Source organism: Astatotilapia calliptera, chromosome 7 (genome assembly GCF_900246225.1).
Source record: "Astatotilapia calliptera chromosome 7, fAstCal1.2, whole genome shotgun sequence".
Classification (NCBI taxonomy): Eukaryota; Metazoa; Chordata; class Actinopteri; order Cichliformes; family Cichlidae; genus Astatotilapia; species Astatotilapia calliptera.
The window spans coordinates 16,170,538-16,191,510 of record NC_039308.1 but is presented as its reverse complement, the minus strand read 5'-3'; the positions used below and the strand labels follow the sequence as shown (position 1 = coordinate 16,191,510).

The 20,973-nt window shown below is 41.2% G+C and overlaps 1 protein-coding gene across 1 annotated transcript; it reads right to left on the bottom strand.

Moving 5' to 3' along the window:
* Positions 1-291: 291 nt before the first annotated feature.
* On the bottom strand, positions 292-20,414 carry map1b (microtubule-associated protein 1B). Its single transcript, XM_026173350.1, has 7 exons — positions 19,970-20,414; positions 18,172-18,273; positions 10,239-10,321; positions 9,380-9,520; positions 4,055-9,197; positions 3,652-3,890; positions 292-2,602 (listed from the first exon to the last, which is right to left on the bottom strand). The coding sequence occupies exons 1-7, from the start codon at positions 20,151-20,153 to the stop codon at positions 2,447-2,449; spliced, it is 6,048 nt and encodes a 2,015-aa protein (XP_026029135.1). The 5' UTR covers positions 20,154-20,414; the 3' UTR covers positions 292-2,446.
* Positions 20,415-20,973: the final 559 nt, after the last annotated feature.

Genomic DNA, 20,973 nt, shown 5'->3' with positions numbered 1-20,973 from the left:
TTTTTTTTGGTTTTTATATTTGTACACTATTTTTCATATTTATTCATTTTTCTTTTTTAAATACAGCTGTAATTCATCCTGACTCATTCCTGCTGATGTAACAACAGTTTCCCCAGTGTGGGATTAATAAAGTCTATGTCTCTGTCCAATTATTAAGTAGTAAATGTCTAGTAAGAGCAGACATTACGCCTGGATGACTTCATCTACCTAATGAATTTGTGCAAACATGAGTGGTTGTCAAAGGATCTGAGTTTTTTCTGGTGTAAGAAAGAAAAAAACATACCAAAAGTCTTATTTTTTTCAACAGATTTTATTGTGGTTGTTTTTTTAATGTTTGTTCCTTAGTAGTGGTTCCTCTTACATTAGATTCACCATATGGGTAGAGGAAATATTGCACACAAACATCAGAAAGCACTAAGGAGTATTTTTTACTTGAAACTAAGTCCTATAAGTTACACATGAGTCCGGGGGAAAAGGGCAGAGACGATCGATGCAAAGATCACAAGACACCTATACCACACAGCTGCAGACAAACATTATTAAAGTTCTCCTGGGAGAAAGATCAGGAGACAAGGCAGATAAAGAGACAGAGAGAGAAAAAAGAGAAAGTGCAGAGAAAGAAGAGAGAGAAAAGAGTAGTGTCAGTTCAAAGTTTGCAGGTTGCTGTTTGCTCGACAGTAAGGTTGTAGTGTTAGCTTCAGGTTGACCTGCAGGAAAACTGCCTTATTGTGGTATCATGAACACCTGGCATCACTTGACTCATATCTCGTACCGTTTGTGTGTCGAGTGAATAGCCCCAAATATGAAAAGCCTGTTTGAATTGGTAAATGTTTCTCCAGAAGCTGGCCTGTCAAAGTTGATCTGTTGTCTCTGTACTGTTAGTTTGTTATGTGTCGTGTTTGTGTTTAAAGTGTCTAGTCTTGGTTTTACATACTTTCATCTAAAACACACAAGTCACTCACTTTCACCTCTGTGTGCTGCCCCTCCACGAGAGAAAAAAGCTTCTACTAGAGGCTGATTCCCTTCTCATTCGTGACTAATTTTTCAGCCTCCTTATGCTGAACCCTCCACCTAGAAAATCTACAATGTGCTGCATTCAGTATCATGTTTATATCAACACTGTGACACTGGCAATTCCTTGGAGCATAGAATACATGTGTCATGGCAAGATTTGCGAAAACCCTAAAATGCTCCTCAAATGTCTTTATTTAGCCTACGTAGCCCTGTTGGTCTTAAAGCAAATTTGAGCAAAACCCCCAAGAAAAAAAAAAAAAAATACTAATTTATCATAACTCATGCATGTCTTCCAAACACTTCATCTGCCACAAAGCTATTTATAATTATAGTACAATGCTTTAGAAAAACAAGACATTTTAAGGTTTATGAAAATATCCTGCTTCACCAGCTTTCCAGTGGGAAAAGGCTAGCTCCCCCCATTGCGCATTGATTACATACAAAACGTTCATAAGAAACAAGATTGGATATTCTTTTCTAGAAAGAACTTAAAATCTGTAAATAAATCAGCAAGCTGAAATAAAAGGCATTCCTCTTTGTAGATTATGCAGATGTGACAAAGACAGGGGAGAGCGCCATGAAGCAACTTCCTGTTGCACAGTGTAAAAGGCTGCCTGGACGATCAAGCACGTTAACTGAAATTTAAACGTAATAACTTACTTATACACAGACAGCGGCGTAAACCAGACAAAAAAAAGACGCTAAATCAATTAAAATCCAGCCAGCTCAAAAAAAAAACAAAACGCAGAGAACATTTTCATAACGGTGGAGCAATCAGATTTGCCCGTTATGAATAAGATAAGTTAGACATCATTAATGTTAATCAGTGTTCAGTGTCCATTCAAGTAGAATCATATTTGCTATCGTTCAACTCTATAACCTTTTAACATCATTCTTAGGATTGACTCCCGGTGCTTAAAGCCACCTGTCTAATCTGCAAGATCTGTGCCACTTCTTATACATTCACTTTGATTCCCTAAGGCAGTAACAGAAAACATGCTATATTTATCCTTTGGTGTGGATAACAGACATTTTCTTTTTCAAGTCGTCGTGTTTGCTGAAAGTGGTTAGGCTGATTGAAAGCTTTCTCACGTATGATGTGGGGATGCAGAGGAAAACTCGATACATCAACAACAACATCATTTTCTTGAACTTCACTAGACTCAGCATAACTGGACAATCATAGCTTGGCTTGCTTATTTGGTTTCTTCTCTCCCCCAGTACTCTACCTGCATGAAACATCACCCTTTGTATGGACTCCTTCAGAGCTGATCTGTGTTACTGTTAGTACATAGGAGGAAAGTTTGGTAATCAGTCCTTGTTGCCGATATTTATTTCATTCTGTGTTTAGGTGTCTGCTTAGGTTTTATGCTACATGAATTGGTTTTCTTACTTAAAATTGGGACCCTTCCTGATCTCTCAAGGAACAGGCCTACATTTCTATCTTACAAGCTGGGAAGGATTCGTCCTGCATGACGACAGTGCTGCTGCTGGCCAGTACCATGACGTTCAACTCCTGTTGCTTGTCATGAGTCTCCTGGTACCACTCTCTCATCACATCAGTGTCATGGGTTGGAATGAGCGTAACCTAACATGGGCGACAAAGAGACTCAACTGAAATGGCATCTTGAATTTGAATAATCATATATAAACATTAACTTTAGTTGAAGCAGAGGTTTGTTTGTTTGTTTTTTTTAATTTTTGCTGTACCTTAAATAGAAAAATGCTGCAAAAGCACACAAAACACAATGGAAATAGAAAAGAAATGATGCAAAAGCTGAAAACAATTAAAAATCATGATACAGAACAGAAGTGTTGAAGGGGAAACCATATTGTGTGTTGCAACGAGGTGTGTCTGATAGCACTGTGTTGATGTTGGTCCAGGATCTGCACTGCAAATGATGAATCACATTGTTGCAAAGTCATAGCTCTGCAATGTCAGGAAAAAATGCATTTGTTTACACAAAACTCTCTTCTGGAACAAATGGTAAGCATTTTAAGTGTTTTCTTTTTTATTAATTATATTATCAAGTTAAGTTTGCTGTTATCCAAATTTAGGTTACTCATGCTGCTTTGCTAGTGATACTTTTAAAAACATGAACTAATTTCTTGGATAATGCTAACTGAATGCTCAGACATCGTCATTGGTCAGTTACAACATTGCTCCTGGACTAAAATTATTGTGAATTTAGAGAAACAACTGGGATATCAGACAGTGCATGGAACGGCTGTGGAAGTGAAGTGACAAGGTAACAGTAACAGTTTGCTAATAGCAAACAATGTATTAACAGTATTATATGAATCACAGAAAATACATCTGACTTCTGCAACACTGATGAACCCTGTGCTTTTGTTAAGCATGTCTCAGTGCAGTCCTTTGCATGTTTTGGTTTCTGTCACATGTGCTAGTCTGTGACATTAGCGTATCCCCAGACACGCCTCTGTTGTGTTTTGTGAGTACTCAACTTCTGCTGTGTTTTTTTTTTCCATTTCCATTGCATTTTATTCAGCATCTGTTGTGTTCGGTGCACTTTTGCAGCATTTTTCTCTTTCCTGGTGTTTTCTTAAGTTGCAGTCCATTTGACCTCTTGGACCACTGTATTGCATTATTACATTATATTAATACTTGGTACTTACTTGCATATTGTTTCCCCACTGGGCTTTTCCTTCAAGCAAAGCATCAAGGACAGCCCGATTGGGTTCCTGAGCTGCCTGGTCATTGCCACTTACTACATAGTAAGAGGACCGCACACGCTTAAAGAACTCAGCATCCACATTTTTGGCACTGCAGTGATTAGGGATGTAAACCAAATCCATGTACATCGGAGGGCAGTTTGGTAGAGATGTCCCACCTGATACCTTTCCACTTCCTGTACCTGAAAAAAATGTAAATTTGCCTCAGATGACATTTAGGAAATAATAACTAAAAACAAAAGATACTGTGCCGCAAATAGATGTCAAAAACTGATATGTGATACACTATACACACACACACATATATATATATATATATACATATATATATATATATAGTACTCACCTGATGTGGTGCTTTTTACCCCTCTGGAGGCAGAGGTATTGGTTGCATTTTTGGCATCTTTCCCTTCTCCTACACCCTTCTTTGGAGAGGCCATCTTTGAGTCCTTCACTTTTGATAGACCAACCTTTCTAGATGGTGATGAAGATTTTTTGGAAAGTTTTTTCTTGTTGGGCTTTTCGCCTCCTTCTGTGTTAGCATTGTGGAGGTTTTCTTCAGCCTTGAGGGCCTCTGGATCGACCATGCAGACGTCATGGTGACCTGAAGATGGAGCAGGGTCCCTGAGTGCAACGGGAGGAGGATCAGCATGCCTGTAGGTGAGGGTTCTGTCAGTAGGCAGAGTCTCAGAGTCATCTTCAGAGTCAATGTTTGCATCTGCTGTAATTGAGGGGCACTCTTCTGTCCCTGGTGGAACATCTGAATCTGTCTGGGAGGGAGCAGATTCACTAATGGATGTTGGTGGTGTCTCCTCACATTGCCTGGTGTAGAGCTTACCTCCTGGTGGTGGAGGTCCTCCTCCTGACTTGGCCAGAGGTTTCTCATCGTCCAAGGCATTCTCTTCATTGATGAAATACTCCAGAGGGTTAGGGTTGATGAAAGATGGGGAGAGTTCTGTTTTGGGGTGACGGTATTCACATGAAGTAACTAGGCAGAGGTCCACATCTGTCTTAGATGGAGCACAGGGGCTCCTCTTAGTGGAGTCTGGGTCTTTGGAGCCACAGGCAGAATTATACTGATCACAAGAGAGTGGCAGATGTGATGGGGAAGGAAGTTTAGGGCTCACAGGGGATTTTTTCTCAAATGTATAATCATCACATTTAAAGGGATTAGTTTCCTTTGCCTGGAAAAGTGTCTCCTCTTTTGAAAGAGTGAAAGAAGAGGATGGGGAAGTAGCTTTTGGGGGTGAGGGTGACCTGTCATATTCTTGGTATGTGTCAGATTTATCAGCTATATCCTCCACAGATGGTGAAATGGGGCTGCTGCTTTCTTTACCTGCTGGACCTCCAAGCACAGGGGATGGCTCACTGGAATGGGGAGAGTGGATTAGTGAGGTTGCTTTGGGGGTGACTGGAGACTTTTCTGTTTGCTCAACCACAGCACGTGTCATCTCTGTCATTTGACATGGGGTTGTTGCAGAGGGAGTAGACTGAGATGCATCTGATGGGGTTGCAGAAGTGGCACAAACTGAATCATTTTCTTCAAAAAGTGATGGATTTTCCACTGCAGAGGTTGGGTCTCCAGATGCTCTTATGTCAGTTGCATCTGAAGGACTGTAGTCAACCTCAGTTGGGCCATTTTCTGTAGCACGTGAGCTGCCCACTGATGGGTGCTCTGGGGACTGCTTGCTGAAGTCCAGGGCTAAGGAATGGTCAGGGGATTCCTGACCAAACTCTATTGACATGGTAGAGTGCTCTGGGGATTTTGTATCCTGCATCTGTGTCCTGCTTTTTGTTTTGGGGGAGATGTCTGGGGAGATTGACATTGGCCTTGGGCTATCATCCTTGGATGGAGATCCCTCTGCCTCATGGAAAGTGGTTGGGGTCTGAACCACAGAGACGGACAAAGAGTCGTCTACTTCAGTTGAGTGAGGAGAGCCCACTTCGGCATGAAGGGAAGGAGAGTCCGTGGTTGGTTCTGGCAAGGAGCTGGTGGCCAAGGAAGCTGTGGATGCTGAAGCTAAATGTGAGAAAGTGTCCTCTGCTACTACTTCCTCCAGAGGAGTTCCAGACTTATCTGATGTAGTGCCCTCTGAAATTGACATTTTACTCTCTTCTTTGAACGCTGTGAAAGGGTTGATGTCTGATTCATGTTTGGTCAGTGGTGCTGAAAAAAAGACGGAATGACTGTTTTCTCCTGTTTTCTTAGGATCTATATCAAAGGGGGACTTTTCCTTCTTTGTTGGAGAATCAGGTTCAGCTGTTGGCGAGCTCTTTGGTGAGGATGCTACCCTCTCTACTGGGGAGGAACTTTCTAGTTCCTGTTCATGAGGCTCTGGGGTAACTCTGTTGGAGGAATCTTCTTTATCACTTGTAACCTCCACAATTACTGGACCCTGTTCTTTTCTTTCTTCTGATGCAGTTGCCAGAGCTCCCGCTTTTTCATCTACGGGTGACTGATAGTAGGGAGTGTGACCAGATGACTGAGGCGAATTAGCACCTTCTAATGTCTTATCATCTGGGCTAATGGAGGAATCTGCTGTTGCTCTGGTGTATCCTGCCAGTGTGGTGGATAATTCTATTGGAGGAGCAAACACTGATGGTGAATCAGAAATATCCTTATTGTCAACTGAGGGAGATCGCACAAAAGGTACTGTTGTGGATACTGAACTGAGTTTAGATGAATCAGCATCATACTGAGCCGTGGCAAAGCATTTAGCTTTTCCTGCAGAGAGAAAATCCTTAGAGAATTTATCTTCTTCTAGAGATGAAGGCGGAGATATTGTAGAAGCAGAATGGTTGTAGTCCTGACCTTCAGTGGCATCACTCTGAGAGCGATTTAAACATGGAATATCCTGAAGTTGAGAGAGCTTCTTTCTGTCACACTCTGATGTGTCAAACCTGCCAACATCCCGTGACGGAGACTCATTCTCGTCATTGGTGGCTTCATCGCTCATAATGTCCCTGGGAGTCATCATCTCATCCATCGGAGTAGGCACACTAGAGATTTCAATGGTGGACTGGGTGTGGCCAGATGTGACAGTGTAATCTTCAGGAGGTTCGTCTCTGTTCTCTTCATCGGAGGCTGTTGAACTCTCAAAGCCAACTGGCACCATTTCATCATGGATAGACGCAGCTGGAGACACTGGTGAGGACACTTTAGGTGAAGCAGATACAAACAGATTTTGATTCTCTGTTTCTTTTTGACTAATGAAATCATTTTCTACGTTGTTGTTTTCAGCACTAACTTGTTTCATTTCAGCATGTTTCTCTTGGTGGTGTTCTTCCACACTGGGAGGAAGATTATTTTTAACCAGTTCTGCTTTCTGTGGTTCATATATTTCTTCAGTCTCTCCTTTCTCTTCATAATCCCCTCCCTCAGATGTCTCCTCCATCACAGTGCCCTCATCATCAAACTTCTCTGATACGCTTCCATTGATTTTTCCCTTGAGTACTTGTTCATCTGGAGTCTCTCCACTTTCTCCTTCCACCTCAGTTGTGGTTATACCTTCATCAACAGACTCTAATGCCTCAGGTGACTCTTTGGTTTGAATCACTTCTTCATGGTGTATCATCACAGTCTCCTTTTCCACATTTTGTTCAACTGTTGCATCGTCCTCCATAAACTCTTCAGCTCTGAGCTCTTCAAAGTCCTTAGTGAGGTCCTCTGGTGAGGACATCAGAGATCTTTCTTCTTCTGGATCCACTGTCACTGGAGCAGCACTAGCTTCCACTTTGGTGGCATCCTCTTTTGTCTCCTTCTTTGCCACCTTTATCTTTCCTTTGTCTTTTAACTTTGATGGACCTCCTGAATCTTTCTTTGAAGCATCATCTTTTTTCAGAGGCTTTGGTTTGAGATTCTTTTCTTCACCTGCAGCAGATGCCTTTTTTATATCTTTTAATGGCCTTTTGGCATCTTTCTTTTGCTCTTTCTTTTCTTCTTTCTTCTCTTTCATAGGTGAGTCTCTTCTGATATCCTTTTTTAGACCTTTCTTTGCATCCTCTTTCTTCATTTTTTCATCTTTTTTGCTTTCTTGTTTAGGGGTTTCATCTTTTTTTGCTACTTCTTTTTTAACCTCCTTTTTCTTTTCCACAGACGCTTTGGCCTCCTTTTTAACAATCTTCTCTTTTTCAGCTTTTGGTTTCTTTTTTTCTGGCGTTTCGTTTTGGGCAGCTTGCTCTGCCTTTGCTTTTGATTCTTTCTCAGGTGCCTTTCCCTTTTTCAGTGGGACTTTTTCTTTTTTCTCCATCTTTTGTGTTTTTTCACGAGCTGATTCTGCATCAGCCTTTGCCTTTTCTGGTGTTTCCTCTGTGGAATCCTTCCTGATGTTTTTGACTGGTGAAGGCTTTGGGGTAGACTTGAGGCTCTCTTTGCTGTCTGTTCGGTGTTTCATCTTGGCTTGCTTCAGTGTCGGTGTTGATGGCATGTTAGCAGACACTGTTTTTTGAATATAAACGGGCTGCTTCAAGAAGTCCAGGTGCTTAAGCTTTTCTAAACCTTCAAAAATATGATGCTGGGTGGCATTTCCGGGAAAGAGAACACGAACAACCTTATCTGAGGGATTTGCAGGGTGCCACACAATGAGTGAAGCAATGGAAATCATGTGAGAGAGAGGGAACTCTGATTCTTTTCCATTCGGGAGCAGGATGGAAGTGGTGTCCTTTTCACTTCCTGTCCACTGTTTTATGAAGTGCTGCATGTCCTTGCTGTTCTTTGATGGATTAAGCACATACATCTCAAGCTTGCCCACGCCCATTTTCTGAAAAAGTATGATCGGTTCTATAGTGTTTCCTACAGGTCTTTGCAAAGGCTCAGTCCGTAAATTTAGTTTGTTAAGAAACTGCTGAGTGAAAGCTGCCTCCTCAACATTTCTGCGCACTCTGTAATTGGGTTCAGGATTGTCCAGGTTTTCGGGAAGATTCACAAACACAATTCCAATGTCTGGAGAAATCATGTTCTTCACCCAGTCGCTGTTTGCTGTTGAACCCTGCGACTGTTCCTCCTCGAGCTCTGCAATCTTCCTCAGCAGCATGCTATTGATGCCCGGAAGATTGTCGTCACCGATGTGGGTCAGGAGAATGGAGTCCACCCGGTCTAGATGTCTCACCAGCTTCCAAAAACACGACTTTCTGTCTGAACCTCCATTGATTAGCATGTTGAAGCCGTTGACAGCAAAGAGAGCGGAGTCACCGCGACCTCCGGGGAAAATGTAGCAGCATGGTTTGGAGAGCTTGAGGAATCCACCTGAGGTTGGTGGTTCTAACATGTCAAAAGGAGTTGGGATCTCTACAGATTCAGATAAGTACTCTGTGAACTCTGAGAGGCCCTCCATTTCAGGAAGGATGAGAGTGGAGTTTAGTTTAATGTTAATGAAGTCCTGCAGATTGTGTTTGTCCAAGTTGGAATTTTTCCATTCGCCTTGTTCGGGGCAGGAGAGAGTGAGGTTGGCTTTGTTTGCTGGGTGAATGGTGCTGAGCAATTCACCAATCTGGCCATGAGAAAAAATGATTAATGGAATCAGTAATGTACTTACAATGATTTCAGGTTCAGTATGTGTCTGTAAGTATATGGGTGTGGGACCACCACACATTTTTTCTCATTCTTTTTTTTACTTTTCAATAACCATTATGTAAATGTGTCATAAGAAGAACCCTCCCCATGTTTGCTCACCTCTTGGTCAGTGAATATGTCTATGAAACTGAAAAATGAGAACAATCCAGACTGAAGGATCAGCTCCCCGGTGTTTTCAGAGCATTGTCCTGACAAGACCAAAAGTTTGTGTCTGGCAGTGTCAGAGATCATCAAACGCACCTAGAAAGGAGAAAAAAATATACGTTGTCTGTGCACTGATTTGTTCAACAGTAGATAATAATTTATATAAACTTGGAGAAAAGTACTTATGTGGTGACTATTTACTGCAGCTGCAGTCCTTCTCAAAATAATTATATTAAAAAGGAAATAAAGAAGCTCAATACTTACGCATTTAGCTTAATGATAAATGTACTAGAAATACCACCTGCTTCAAGTCACTTATTTCCATTAGCTAATAAGCTTAATTGTTCTCTGACTGTCTATTGTACTGTCATCACTCTATCTCGCTGTCCTTCACTATTTCTGATGTTCTTTTTTTCTACTTCAGCACCATCAGTTTCTCTGGGCGGCTGGCCAAATCACTCCTGCTGTGCTCTGTGATATTATAAGTGCAGAGTGTGACTGCAAACAGGGAGGGAGTGAAGGAAACAACGAGAAGGCGCAATTCCTGATCCTCTCATATTTTTATTCTCCTTGAAGTTAAGCGAAATCCAAAATCTGTGCTTGCTATCCCTGCAATAAAGAACACATCAGTCCAGGTTCTTAGATTTCTTATTACACCCCCCCCCCCCCCCCCTTTTTTTTTTTGGGTTCTTAGTCAACATCAGCAAACACACCGGGCTGTATAATTACCTGTTTTAAGATTTAAATGTTTTGTAAATGCTGATGGGAGAATAATGGGAAGAAGCTATAATTTCTAGTAGGAAAAATGTTTTACCTCGGTACTGACGGCTTCATCTGAAGGGTTGATAAGCACAACGGTCTCCAGAATATTGCTTTTGTGGTGAAGAATTCTCTGGCCTGAAAAGAAAACAGAAAATAGATATAGTAAAATAAATGTCATGCTAAATGTCTCATGCTATGAGTTATATAGTAACCCTGCTGTGAATATAATTAGATAGAACCAAGAGGCATAATCAATCTACAGAGTAGCTGACCAACAGAAAACTGTGTATCAGATACAGCCTCTCAGTAATGATGATATCCTACTTTATTGTATAAAAGACAGGAAAAGAAGGAAAGTATTTACTAATTTGCCAACCAAACCAATTGGCTGATTATTCAAGGAAATAATTGGATTTATCATTTAATAATTGTAAAAATTATTATTATTATTGTATGATCTGCTGTACAATATAAAGCGCCAATAAAATAAAATTTAATTGAATTAAAAATCAAGTATTTTTTTTGCCCCTGTGCTTATTAATTTATAGCAAATTATATTATATATATTATATATATTATATTATAGCAATCTTATGTAAGTGACACAAGAATAATTTCTCTTTGATCTTTTTGAATTCATCATTATAAAACTCTCCTAATAATATTCATATATTAACAGCAATGACTGATTTTTCATGAAATATACATATTTCTGTTACACATGTTCTATTGCCTTGTTCTTCACTGTTCATGCAGGAAATTTAAGTGGCCAGACATTTACATAAATTTGTTGTTTGTTTTAATCACATGATTCTTTTAACACATGTACATACACGTTTGCTGTTTACTTTTAGCTTGTCAGTTCTGCAGCTGTTCCGTCACATTTTTTTGTCTCCCCACAAATACTTACATTGTGTTTTATTATTTTATTTATCTATTTATTTATGTTTTGCAAGCTCTTGTAGCTTTTTTTTAAATTTACGTTGTGCTTTATTCGACTTGCAGTGCGTTTGAACTCCCAGTTCCTATAATAACCCTGAGTTCTTTGTAACAGTTATACACTAAAGACACAAAATAAAAATTATTATTAACATTACTGATTATTCTGCCAATTAGTTTCTGCCTGTAATAACTGACCAAATATCTATTTAAAAAATGTCTATCAAATTTTCCCAAATATAAAGATGATGCTTTAAACTGGCTACTTTATTCAACAAACAAATATTTACATACTGCAAGGTTAAAGGACATGTTATCATGTTATTATTATTCCCAATTATTTGACAATTACTGACTACTCACTTCTTTTACAGTGCTACACAACTCCAGTCAGACTCGGCCTCTGTGAGAGGACAGACAGCACCGACATGGCTGGGTTATTATCTGCCTCACTCTAACACCCAGTAACGATTTGAACTCTGACAATGGCCACTAAAAATAGATGAATCTGCAGCAATTTGAGAAAGGTAATATTTCCTCTCTCATGAGACGGAGTGATTAGACAGAACACGAACAGTGTTGTGGGGTTAGGCCCGTGATCAATCTTCTAGGTTTTGGTTGATTGATTATGACTGTGACCCCACTGTGTGTGTGTGAGGGGGGTTTGGCTGTCCTCTGGCCCAGCGGATGAGACATGAACATGGTATCTTTAGCTTCATTATCCATCCCTACATGTCAGGCTTCACTCAGTCAACCCCACAGACCCTTTGTTTCTCCTCACTGTCACCAACATCAAGCATCAACTGATACCAAACTACAAGACACAGATCTTATTTTTATTCATTTATTTCAGTCAAAACAAACAAACAAAAAAATGTTGCTGCTATAATGGAAAGACAAAGGATGAGAATCTGCTTTGTGTGAAGTGCTTGGACCCAGACTGTAAATTCAGAAGCACCGTGTTGAAGACTGAGTGTGGCTTGTCCCTGGAGACGCAATACTCCAGCAGCTATCTGCCTGCTCGGCTGATTCCTCCATACATATTTCATATAGCAGCAGATTCTCATGAAGGAATGCACAACCATTAACTCTACTGCTTCACCCCAGAGAGTTATCATGCCTTACAGAAAACACTCTCATTCACTGCTGTGTTTCCTACACAGTAAATGACTGCTGGGGTCTAATAATCTCGGGGGTTCAGTAAAAACTGAAATAATGGTTCGAGGTTTTGTTCCCTCCCAGGCATTTGTCAGTTCTGTTTTTGGGGGTGTGGATGGAAAAAAATAATAATAATGAATTCTTCTAGAATGATTGTAATCTAGAGATTTTGTGTAAATTCAACATCATGACAGAACCTTAAACGACAAAAGGGTCATTGCTTTCATTTTTTTGAGTGCATAGTGGATATTTTCCAGCAGAATCTATTGAAGACCTTAAATGTGTGTCATTTTTTTCCAGTGAGCAGGCAATGAATGCATCAGCTTTATTTGTTTCTTTTATTTCTAGTGTTGGTACATTCACCTTCAAGATGCGAACAAGCTGTTGGTGATTTCTGTCAAACCGATTGGCCTCGTGAAAAACAGTTTTCCTTTGCACCTGCATTTTACCGGCATGTTGAAGATTTGTGTCTGTCTACTACAACCATCATAAAACCCCTGCTACTCAGGGGGTGGAAAAACCTTCACCAAAACCCATTCTGAGGAGGGAGTGGTCTGACCGGTGCTCCTCTAAGAAACAAAGCCATATCTGTAACCGCTAATGCAAAAGAGACGCATCTCTTTTGTCCTTGTCCCTCTTCGTGGGTTACGCCCTGCTTACTGGCCTTTTATGTGATGAAATAGAAAGTATAGCACAGCACTCCTCACAGGAAAAAAAACAAACTATCCATCACCACCGCCATGTGTCTGATTTAACTCATCAAAAAGTGACAGATTGCACACAGGAGCTTGTTTGACCCTGACAATTACTTTGATCGATATGAAAATCCTTAAAACCCAGTGCGTCTCTGTCTCAGCGGGAGGTGAGGTAATGTGACATGCATCGCTAAACATTCTCCTTCTGGCTGAATAGGAAGAGGACGACCGGTTGGTTTTTCCCTCTCTGCAACTGACCGAGCCAGATGGGAACATCAATGAGGATGGCACCCCACCAAAAATAGATCAGTGGAACAACTAAATTCAGCACTTGCTTTAAAGCAAAAGGAAGGACTGGATCTGCTCCTCTAGATCCCCAGTATTGTGTGTGTCAGCAAGTGTATTTCATACCAAAACAGTGACGTCCAGCAGAGACACTGGCAAAATTTTTACTGTGACTTTTGGATTTGTCTCCAACCAAGCATATATAACATGTCTGGTAATGGAGCTAATGGCAATGATCCAGCTATTAACTTGAAAAGCAGTCGATCACCTGTGGCACCATATTGATTCTCACTGCCAGCATTCAGCTTTTAACATCTTCATAGTCATTACTGTAGGAATTAGCCCATGCAATTGAATGAAAAGCTGACAGATGAAAGGCAGTTATTATTACAATTTTTTTCTATTGCAGTGCTTATAATATCAGGGGATGTGGGACTTTTTATGATGCAGGTGAATAAAACTGCTGATCTGCAGTTGGAGTCAGGAATGAAGAGAAAACAGACCATTAGGAATATTTTCTTCGCTGACAAATGAATAAAAGTCAACACAGTTTTTAAATATCATCGATCATAAATTGCAGTCTTGTCTTCAAGAATCTCATTAGCAAGGCTTCTTCATGGATTTGTGGTTTAGACATGTCTTTTGAGGCTTCACTGCTGTCTGCACTGATGGCAGAGTGATGGGAAATCTATAAGTAAACAGAAGTGTCATATGTCTATAAAGGAAAGGCAGGTGGTCTCCCATCTAGCCTGCTCTTCTTCCTCTCTTTTCCTTGTTACTGTGAGGGCCAGGCATCCTGTGCGCCACGTGATTGACGGTTCGTCGTTCATCAAGCAGACAGGTAATTGCATTTGCCCTCCTGAGCCGGATTTCACCCGCTGGTTTTCCTCTAAAGAATAATCTCTAAGCAATGAATGAAACCACCCTACCAGCTAAAGAGAAAACTCAAGAATGCAGCATTTAAAGATGTTTCATTGATTTTTCTTTATTACAGCTAAGGGTAAGTCCCACTGAAAATCAACTCATAAGCTCAACTCACTACACAGCCCTCCGAGAACCAATGCTGATTCATTTCTGACAAGATGCTTGATACAACTTCTGTTAGCAAGGATTAACTTTTTTTTTTTTTAACCTTTTATGTTTCACTCAGCTTCGATGTTGTTTCCTGTTAAATCCTAATTTATAATTAATAAAGTCATATCAAGCATAGTTTTAATTCAGGCACAGGGGTGCCTGAAGGTCACAGTCATGGCTGCAATTGGAGCAGATCAATTCATCTCAGTGCCAGCCCACCTCTACTGATGGCTCAACTTCTATGGGTCCAAAGGACAAATCTCATGTAAGAAGTGGATTTAAGCTGCCATAGCATGCCCATAGTGTGCAAGTGCAAGCTGCTTTGCAGCCCATTGCCAATTCAGCTTCTAGCTGCTGCTCCTGATAATATACACCTTTCTGTGAAAAAGTATGGGGAGGTACCGCATCCATCCAATTCAATTCAGTTTAATTTATATAGCAACAAATCACAACAACAGTTGCCTCAAGGCCATACAAAGCACTACAATTATTTTAGAGAAAACCCCACCAGTCAGATGAGCCCCTATGAGCAAGCACTTGGTGACAATACAACAGGAAGAAAACCCCCTGGTTTTCTTCCTGTTGGGGGTGAGGGGAGAAAGGTAGGACAAAATCCATCCAACCTCCATTCTCTTAAGAGGTTTTCCCATTTGGGGTGTGGTGGGACTGGAGCCTATAGAAGAGTTTGCTGGTAACACCCTCCAGAGACCACTAGTCTTAGATCACTTAGCATGGGCTAACACAGAGACAGACACCTATGGACAATTTAGAATCACCGATTAACCTAGCATGCATGTCTTTGGACTCTGAGAGGAAGCCAGAGTACCTGGAGTGAACTCACGCAGGCTCCAGGAGAACACACAAACCTCACAGACAGTAGAAGGAACCCAATCAGCCAGCGGGTTCGAACCAGGAACCCTCTTGCTCTTGAAGGACCAGTACTAACCACAGTGCACCAGGTGACAGAAGTGATGTTATTATTATTTTTAAATCTTTTTTTTTAAATTAACAATATTATGATTCAAAAGTTTAAAATATATATCTGTGAATTAAAAAGAATCATGACATTTTACATAAAACCCTACAAACCCGTCAAATTGTACAGTTCACATCAAGCTGAAATCAAAAATTTAAAAAGGTAAAAAAAAAAGAGTTGCCAAAAGGAAAGAAATACAATATGAGAAAATAACATTATTGATTTTTTGCCTGCCAAGACATTGACTCTCAAAGTGTTCTCTTCATTCTGCTGCGTGTCTCTCTGTGTGACCTTGCTTATTTATCACCCCAATCTCTCTTCAGCCTGTTCTTACTCCATTATTTCCTCTTCTCTCACCACCCCACTCGCCTGTGTCATTGTCTTATTTTAAAAGCCCTTCCCCTCACCCTCTTGCTCCCTGAGTCCTCCCCGTTCCCCTCCCTTCTTTATTTTCATGGACAGACACCGCCACTAGGGATTCGACATTGCTAATTACTCCCAAATCAACTGTGCATCTAGTTGCAAGGCAACAGTACACTGGAGGAAAGGGCAAGAGTGGAGGATGGGAAGACGGGATAAAAGGGAGTGTGAAGCTGGAGTGCTGTTAAATGTCATTCTGGATGAATCCTGCCTCTCAGATGACTGTATTTCATTTCTGAGATTTGATACAGGGATATTAATGCATTAGAATCGACCTACTGATTTAGTTTGCAGCCACATTTATCGGCTCGATCAATCTATTAAACATCTAACCACATACGAAGCTGGTCGTTCTCAATGTGGAGCAGAAGCTTTAACTGCTGGGGACTGTCAAGGCCATGTTGCCTACTGATACACCACATGTCCTGCAACACTGAATGTGTTTCATCTTCATACAGACTCCTTCACTTTGCAAATGACACAAAGGTAAAAGTGCCTTGCAAGAAAATGCTGACAGGGTGTATCCTGTGGTAGGCAATAAAGCCTACGTGTTTAGGATTCCACAAGGAAGCTATTCAGAGAGTGCAGAATTATTAGGCAAATGAGTATTTTGTCCACATCATCCTCTTCATGCATGTTGTCTTACTCCAAGCTGTATAGGCTCGAAAGCCTACTACCAATTAAGCATATTAGGTGATGTGCATCTCTGTAATGAGAAGGGGTGTGGTCTAATGACATCAACACCCTATATCAGGTGTGCATAATTATTAGGCAACGTCCTTTCCTTTGGCAAAATGGGTCAAAAGAAGGACTTGACAGGCTCAGAAAAGTCAAAAATAGTGAGATATCTTGCAGAGGGATGCAGCAGTCTCAAAATTGCAAAGCTTCTGAAATGTGATCATCGAACAATCAAGCGTTTCATTCAAAATAGTCAACAGGGTCGCAAGAAGCGTGTGGAAAAACCAAGGCGCAAAATAACTGCCCATGAACTGAGAAAAGTCAAGCGTGCAGCTGCCAAGATGCCACTTGCCACCAGTTTGGCCATATTTCAGAGCTGCAACATCACTGGAGTGCCCAAAAGCACAAGGTGTGCAATACTCAGAGACATGGCCAAGGTAAGAAAGGCTGAAAGACGACCACCACTGAACAAGACACACAAGCTGAAACGTCAAGACTGGGCCAAGAAATATCTCAAGACTGGTTTTTCTAAGGTTTTATGGACTGATGTAATGAGAGTGAGTCTTGATGGGCCAGATGGATGGGCCCGTGGCTGGATTGGTAAAGGGCAGAGAGCTCCAGTCCGACTCAGCAAGGTGGAGGTGGAGTACTGGTTTGGGCTGGTATCATCAAAGATGAGCTTGTGGGGCCTTTTCGGGTTGAGGATGGAGTCAAGCTCAACTCCCAGTCCTACTGCCAGTTTCTGGAAGACACCTTCTTCAAGCAGTGATACAGGAAGAAGTCTGCATCCTTCAAGAAAAAACATGATTTTCATGCAGGACAATGCTCCATCACACGCGTCCAAGTACTCCACAGCGTGGCTGGCAAGAAAGGGTATAAAAGAAGAAAAACTAATGACATGGCCACCTTGTTCACCTGATCTGAACCCCATTGAGAACCTGTGGTCCATCATCAAATGTGAGATTTACAAGGAGGGAAAACAGTACACCTCTCTGAACAGTGTCTGGGAGGCTGTGGTTGCTGCTGCACGCAATGTTGATGGTGAACAGATCAAAACACTGACAGAATCCATGGATGGCAGGCTTTTGAGTGTCCTTGCAAAGAAAGGTGGCTATATTGGTCGCTGATTTGTTTTTGTTTTGTTTTTGAATGTCAGAAATGTATATTTGTGAATGTGGAGATGTTATATTGGTTTCACTGGTAAAAATAAATAATTGAAATGGGTATATATTTGTTTTTTGTTAAGTTGCCTAATAATTATGCACAGTAATAGTCACCTGCACACACAGATATCCCCCTAAAATAGCTCAAACTAAAAACAAACTAAAAACTACTTCCAAAAACATTCAGCTTTGATATTAATGAGTTTTTTGGGTTCATTGAGAACATGGTTGTTGTTCAATAATAACATTATTCCTCAAAAATACAACTTGCTTAATAATTCTGCACTCCCTGTAGCTGACTTAGATGTAATGGTGGACACTGCTGAGAAACGCAGCTATGAAACTGTAAATACTCAAGTACTGTGCTTCACAACATATTTTATGACAGGGGTAGATCGTGATTGAAATAAATTAAAATAAAAAAGGGGGTCTTTTATATAGTGATTGTTTTTACTTTTAATACATTAAGCGTATTATTTCTCACATGACTGCAAAAGTGTATGTCTTTGGTTTCTGTTTACGACACAATGGAAGCTGTTTGAAAAATCTCAAGACATTAATCGGTGTGAAACGTTGTGGCATAAATTTCCAGTTTACCTCTGACATCTGCAGAGAAACGAGCCGAGTGTCTGGACACAAAAAGCTTGAGTTCCTGGTCCAGGTTGCAGTCAATTAAGTTGGCGTCCCACGAGCGGATCCCTACAAAACAAGCACACAAGCACAAACAAAACTGTAAAAAGTCACCTTCCCTCGTGAATTATCTTCCTAAAATTTACAGGAAAATCTTGGCACGAGCAAGGATTGACTTTTAATTTGGCAAGAGGAATGAAATCTATAATAGGAAATATCTATATCCCTATTTCTGTTTGGCCACGGTGCCAGAAGCAGGGACGACCTCTGTTGTGCTGACTCATTGCGGTGTCATCCTCTCTATAATTTTGCAAAGCCAAGGCCTAATGAAGGCTTCCGAGAAGTTATTTGATAGCAGCAGTGAATCAGTGTTACTCTGAGGTGAACAGCAGACGATGGGCTGAAAACACTTATTTTAGCAACAGGGCCTAAACCTTAAAAAAATAAATGACAGCATAAGTTAAAAATCGAAACACCATTAAATAAGATAATTTTTATTTTAAAGACAGCATGAAGGGGACAGCATAAATGTATTTATTGAATTTTTTTCCCACCCAAGGTCAAGTGTAAATTTGACAATACACAGAGAGAGAGAAAGAGAGAGAGAGAGAAAGAAATGACTGTGGCCCCAACAGGTTCATCTCCAAAGTAACCTCTTATTTTTTTTAATTAAAGAAAAATTATTTATTCATTTTTTGTTTGGTACATCTGTATACATCATCAGCAGATTTAACCTTTAACAAAGAGCCACACCTACTCTGTGCTTTTACTCTGATAGTGCCTGGAAAATCTAGAAGTGTGCAGGGTAAAGATAATATGAACCCATCTTAGTTTTACGCCCACGCAGATACTGCGCCATTGCCCCCCCTACAAACAGTGCACTATGGCCAGTGAGGCAGGCCTCTACAGCAGCTGTAGCCTTTCTAAAAAACGCCCCGCTTCACTTTGAAGATGGGTCCTCCTGGCTTTCCGTAGGGACCGCAGTGCGGACCGAGCCACGCCCACAAGCCGGTGTGTGGGATGAGAGAGAAAGCTGGATGCAGGAGGGTAGTGATGGAGAAATATTCCCACGGGGATGAAGGGGGAATTCGTTGATTGTAATTCAAGGGCGCGTACTGTAGCAGTCTCGAAACGCAAACTGTCAACTCCACGACACAAACCGAGAGAAAACTCTCGTTTCCTCCTTCAGGCCGTGAACTGTGACACAAAAGCAAGGTGCTGCGAGAGACCCTCAGAAACCCGATTCGCTTCACTGCACTGACGCACAATCCGAATTGGATGCTGAATCATTGCTCGTCAGCTTCATAACAGCACCAGGCCCACGTGTGTTGTGGCTGGCAACAACTCAACCCACTGATATTATGTGATAGAAAAAAAATGATACAGAACTGCCCCTGTTGGTGGGTAAAATACCCGAGGGCGAAGATGTAGTGATTATTTTCCTCTAGCTCACAGTGATGTTACTGGGAGGGGCTGACAGATAGCACCACCGCAGTCTACTTCAAACAGCTGCCCAACAAATAACACTCAGACTGTGTTCATTACTCGTTGACACGCGTAATTCCTCACCACCGTTCACAAAGCAAAGCGCTGCAAATAACTACAGCTCCAAAAAAGAAAAAAAAAGAAAAGAATAAAACCCCCGCACAGATTATGTGACTTTATGCTGCCAAACTTCCAGTCTATCCGTCTCTGTTCCAGCTGTTTTGAACACGTCAAGAGGAGCTCTCTGGCCTACACCCCCTTTCACAAAGCCCCATCTTACCTTTCTCTATGTCCGCAATGGCACACTTCAGATGCTCCTCCGTTACGATCTCTCCGATAACAACCAGCAGGTAGAATTTGCTGTCATTAAAGTGCTGCGAGGGGCTCGAGGATGTCAGCGACGCCCCGGTGTTGCTTTGGCCGCCTAAAGTCTCCATGTCTGCAGATTCAACCAGGGTTGCCATCCTCTCCTGCTGTCTATCTTCTCTTTTTTACGCCCCCGCTCTCTCGCTGTCTCTCGTTTGCGGATCCCAGCCTCCCTTTATTCGCTGCAGAGCTTTGGAGTGGTCTCCAGACATGCAAGTGCAGCCTTGATAGGAGTGGCCCTTGCTTTTTATACCAGCAGACACAGTGTCACATTCGGTAACCGGGGAGAGACGAGGGCGCCGGAGCTTTTTTTCCGCATACTCACTCCACAGCTGATGTCATCCGCAACGAATCAAACGCATCCGGAAGTCACTGAGATTTTATGCTTTTCATTGTTTTCATCGGTGCTGGACTCCTCACTACTTGTTACTCATATTAAAAAAAATACTTAGAGCACTGATGTTTCACCCCTCTGGGTTCAGTTTCTGATGTTGGGTTGTAGTAAACGAGTTGTACTTCTGTTAGCGCAGTGAAAATCTTTATAGACCTTTCTGACGTGCTTTTTGAGATTCCGTTTTTAAACAGACTTTTTATTTACTTTAAACCGAGATTTCATCTTTTTAGTCATTTAATTGTTTTTATTTTTTATTTTTTTTACATGCAAAAACTATAATATTCAAAGACAATGAATGCAAATTGCAAGGACCGTACTCAAAGATCAGGGCAGAAAACCCCTGAGAGATTGACTGAAGCCATGGTAGCTATCCATCCATCCATCCATGCATTTTGATAACCACTTATTCACTTTATGATTGCTGGGGGGACTGTCACTGGGTGAGAGGTGTAGTACACACCAACAGGTCACCAGTCTGTTGCAGGGCTAAGTATTATATGTCCAGACACATCAAATCACTTCAA